Below are 5,198 nucleotides of genomic sequence, written 5' to 3' on the forward strand. Positions count from 1 at the left end.
AATGAGAATCCTAACAGATTTATTGTTGATTTTAGGATCCCACTCAATCTGCATTTGAATTTTAAATTTTGAAAATTACTTCAAATTTTAAAATTAGTAATGAGAATCATTAGAGATAGGAACGAATATATTTGGATTTCTTAATCAGGTTAAAATTCAAGGATACAATTTATATTTTATTTCTCAGATTATTTACATTTTATTTGTTATCAGTTTACATATTCACTTTAAATCATTTATCGCTTTTCTAAGTTTCCATATTGATGGTGATATGTATTACAATACAATTATTTTATACAAATATATTATGGGAAGTGTTATTTACACTCTAAAAAGTGTTGATCACACTTCACCTTCTATATGCAATTTATAATTAGACAAATTTGTTCTTAAACTAACTTTCCTTATATTTTAAATTTTTATTTACTTTAAAAAAAACTCAAAATGCAATATTTTTTTGTATATCAACAATTAAAAATATTTTTAAAAACTATCATAATTTTTTATAATAAATAAATAAAATAAATAATATCAAAAAAATATTTTAATCTAAAAATGTGATATTATAAATATTTTATATCACATATTAATATGAACACAAAATATTGGTAAATCGTAAACTCACAAAAATGTAAATATTGGGATATAAAACATTTTAATTTACCAAAAATTTATAAAATTTAAAGCTTAAAAAGATACAAGTTATATTACAATTTGAGATTAAAAATAATGTTGTATGTATATTATGTTTTAAAATATATAATAAAAATATCAAGTGATTATCAACGTTATATTTATAAGATAATTTATTATTTTAATTCTATCAATTTTATGTAAATAAATAATAAATATTAAATTAAATTTCTTATATATATATTTAATTTTTTTATGAAGAATGTTGTTTGAAAAATATTTCAACTATAAATTTGATCGATGATATATTATTTTAATTTTCATTTTATAGCAATATATCATTTATAAGATATTATGATTAATTAAATATATATATATATATATAATATATTTATATATTTAAAAGTATAATGAAAAATAAGAAGAGATGAAATAACATATTTAAAACGTTAGAATTAGCTAAGTAAGTAGTAACATATCTTGTTTCAAACAATCGTAAATAATTAAAATAATACGTTAATTAAGATTAAAAAAACAATAATTAGTCAAGTGAATCATACTATTACTATTTGTCTTGAGTTTTTATTTATTTAAGGATATCTACAAATTTAACGATAATTATGAATGTTTAATATTTTAGGTAACTTAATTTAGGACTTAATATTATTGATGAACTTACTAAAAATTAGGACAATCAAATAAAGGATACAATTGTCAACTAATAGTACAAAAATGAAAATTGGAGTTTATTTAACAAAAAATGGAGTGAGAATAACACTACCCATATATTATATAGTACACCATATTGATGGTGATATGGACTACAATACAATTATTTTATACAAATATATTATATAGTACACCGATTAGTATACTCAATATGAGTAGATATCACACAGAATATTTTAATAAACACATCATCGTATCATATTAAAATATATATTAAACTTTAATCATTTCACACACATAGCGGTGTGTACCCGGTCGTTAGTAATAATAAAAGTTGCACATTTCTTTGACCCCACTTATGTTCTGTATTACTAAATAATGGACGAGAACTTGCTGCCTCCACAAGTAAACAGGGAAAAACTAATGAATCACAAATAGTGGCACTTGAAGTCATTATATCATCTATAAGTTCTTTGTGCATAAATCATGTACATTTCATACATTTTGTACTGAACATGTTGCCTTCCACTTTCAGTAGAGTGAATGTTTTCCCAACGAATTTAGATTGTTAAAACAAAAGTAGGCATAAGATGACACAACACAAGAGGAAGAAGCATACTCTACTAAGGGATACATCGCTTTGCATCATGTGCCTTCTAAACCTAGGACTACTGCCATCTGCCAAATGATAAGAGTTCGGATACGCAAACAAAGTCGTCTCCGAGTTCCCAAATATCCGATCATACACCATTTCCCCGAACATCCCGATCATTGGATCAACCAATTGCGTCTCGCCAAAGATACGTGGAGGAACTCGGTGTGCAAAATCCGATGGCTGCTGTATGTATCTTGGATTTGGAATGGGATATGAGTGACTAGTTGGCGTACACATGCTAGGTCTTCGTGGGATAAGGATATTGGCCTCGTTTTGAGAAGAGTCGGAGGTTTGGCCTCGACCATAGAGCGGGATTAAGGTCCTCTGCGACACTTCTGCCTTGCAAACGGGACACTCTGGTTGTTTGCGATCACCATTTTCATCACGAGAATTAATCCATCTGTACAGACAAGGCCAACAGTAGAGATGCCCGCAAAATGTGACCACTGGATCTTGCACGAGGTCGAGACAGATGTTGCAGTCAAAGTCCCTGGATGTGTTAGTTTCGGACAAGGATCGGCACTTCTCAGGGGAACTAATTCCTTCATCGAAATCACTTTGAGCTGCAGCTTCTTGGAGATACTGTTCCATAGCCATTTCGGTCAGCTCTACTAAGCTCGGGTGTGTGATGTGTTCAACAGATCTGTCATAGAAGATGGTCGTAAAAACCCGACATCAGTATGAACACAAACAAGAAGCCACATTAAAGACTAAGAAAAATACAACTGACAACCAAAACAAGAAAGTTCAAAGTACAAGAAAGTTCAAAGTATCTCAATCACGCTATAAGCAGGTACACGTTTGTAACAGAAAGGAAATCCAAATTTTTAATTAAACCTATAAAATATACCCCTCACTGTTGTGTCTCAAGGCCTTGGGGTGCGGGTGCAGGTGCAGGTGCAGGTGCAGGTGGGGGACTCAAGCTTAAGCTGTTTGCAAAGCTTTGCTAAAGCCTGAGAAAAACTCAAGTCGAGCTCTAGTGTTTTTTTCATCATTAGCAATGCATGGTGTTCCTCAAATCAGGTGACAGATTCATTATTATGATTTTAGAGTTTTAAACTAAAAATCCAAATGGTCCTTTTCCGGTCAGAAAGCTATGAATCACACACATGTTAACTAAAAAAAGAGAAAAAAAATCATCCACACGAGTCACAATAGTCTTATTTAGATTGAATTAGGTGTCAACAACTAAAGACATCTGCAGCATTAGCCCAAAGTGTACGAATTCCTGACCCACGACACGGAAATTTTTAATAGTGCGGGGATCAAAAATTAAAGATCCAACGAGATAAACAAGTACGCGACACAGTTCTCAGCCATTCATCTCCAATGGAAAATTCACGAAAATTCTCATTCAAATTAATAAGGCAAACAGTTGAGAAGTTTGTTGATCTTTAATGCCAAGATAAAGAACCGCTTAAAATATACATGTAATTCTAAGGTAGCTAGCTATTCATGATAATTCTGAAAGTAGCCCTTAACCAATCCTAACCTACAACCTTGATATTAGTTGAGCAATTCAAAATGTACTTCACAAATAAGTGTCGTTGTAACAACAAAGTTATAAACCATGTAAATTGTGTACAAATGTGACAATTAGACAGATCTAGAAATATGGTGTTGAAAGAATTGCTGACAGTTACAAACCTCCGGGTTCAGAACAAGGGGGTGAACTAACTTTTTGGGTGCAAATCTTGAAATTTAGGAAAATTTATCATGAAATTTTTTTGTTAAAAAAAAAAAAATTCGATATAAATTCTCGTCACTTTTAGTCAAGTCAAACGAGCCCCCGGCGATCTCATTACATGCTATACCGATAGCTTCTAAGCATTCTTGAGAAAATGAAATATGAAAAAGATTCAAACTCAGAAGCAAAAAAGTTATTGAATTCAGAAAAGTGAGCTTCCCAGATTAAAAATCTGGCAAAGTAATTGAACAAGAATGGTTCATAACGTGAAGAAAACGCTATCCATCCAAAGAAAGAAGATAAGAATAAAAGGTGACACGTATCTGATGTCAGCCACCCCAAATCTCTGAAAAGGGATAATTTTCTAAGAAGAAAAAACAGAGAGATCAATTATCTAATTCAATGATGACTGACTTCTGAGCCCCGAGGGAGGTTTGTTAACAAAAGACCAAAAGCATACGCCTACAAACAGCAGAAAAGACGCAACCACCTGACAATCCTTCAACCATGTTTTCTCACAAAACTACAAAACATTTTATACAATTCCATCCTCCAAGGACACTGTGTCTGTCACAAACGATTCTAAAAAAAAAATTTAGTACACAGAAAAAATCATGCTTTTCCCACTTATAAAAGAATAGTCAATAGATTGATCCATCTCACAACACAAAACAAACAACAAGAAAGAAGATAAAAAAAGAAAGAAAAAGAAAATCGAATCCTCTTTAATTTCTTCCATAAATTAAGAACCGTGATAGGTGCTTAGCAAAATCCAACTCATCCATTAACTTGATTCAAGGTCGAGAAAAATCTTTCCCAGAAAAGAAAAATCTCATTCTCGAACCGAGAAAAGACACAAACAATCCCAAATCATCGCGCAGACAAGTATCAGTACATCACATGAACACACACAAACAAAAACAGAAGGAACCCGAAAGAAGAAGAGATACGTACGAAACAAAGAATATAGCCTTCTACACTGTAATCCAATGTCCCTTACACAGATACACTGAAAAAGCGATACAAAGATTCAAACTTTGAGGAGCAAAAAAAGAAGAAGAAAGATCTCAAATAAGAGTCTGGACTGGAGAGAGAATTGTGGGCTTGAAGCAGGAGATTTCGTGGAGTTATGGCTGATATGTGAATACCCGTTTCCACCTAAGCCATATTTCTCTATATATATATATATATATATAGAGTTTGTATGTAGAGGTGGACCTATATAGATACTATATGTACAACGTAGATGTGCTGCAAATGGGCGTAAGAATTATGGATAAACACAAAATTGCACTCCACGAGGAGGCCCATATCGCTTCCAAAAGATTTGTTTTCCACCACCCAATTTGGTTATGTATATCTTTTATATCATTAATTTTTTTAAAAAATTTATTTATTCTTTTAAAATTAAACAGAAAGATAATATGACTTCAAAAAAAGAAAGAAAGATAATAATTTTTTTTACTGGAAAAAAGAAAGATAATATTATTTATTGATTTTAAATATTATGAACTAGAGACTATGGATGTCAAAAAAATTAGACATGATTGAATA

The 5,198-nt window shown here is 31.1% G+C and overlaps 1 protein-coding gene across 2 annotated transcripts; it reads right to left on the reverse strand.

Moving 5' to 3' along the window:
* Positions 1-1,737: 1,737 nt before the first annotated feature.
* LOC140864632 (E3 ubiquitin-protein ligase RMA1H1-like) lies at positions 1,738-4,826 on the reverse strand. 2 transcript variants are annotated; one of them, XM_073268914.1, is made up of 2 exons: positions 4,599-4,826; positions 1,738-2,600 (listed from the first exon to the last, which is right to left on the reverse strand). In XM_073268914.1, exon 2 carries the CDS (start codon positions 2,552-2,554, stop codon positions 1,871-1,873), a length of 684 nt encoding a protein of 227 aa, XP_073125015.1. In that variant the 5' UTR covers positions 2,555-2,600; positions 4,599-4,826; the 3' UTR covers positions 1,738-1,870. The 2 variants fall into 2 exon arrangements, with proteins under 2 accessions (XP_073125015.1, XP_073125016.1); XM_073268915.1 differs by lacking the exon at positions 4,599-4,826 and adding an exon at positions 2,808-4,586.
* Positions 4,827-5,198: the final 372 nt, after the last annotated feature.

The sequence above is a fragment of the Henckelia pumila genome, chromosome 4, assembly GCF_033568475.1.
Source record: "Henckelia pumila isolate YLH828 chromosome 4, ASM3356847v2, whole genome shotgun sequence".
Classification (NCBI taxonomy): Eukaryota; Viridiplantae; Streptophyta; class Magnoliopsida; order Lamiales; family Gesneriaceae; genus Henckelia; species Henckelia pumila.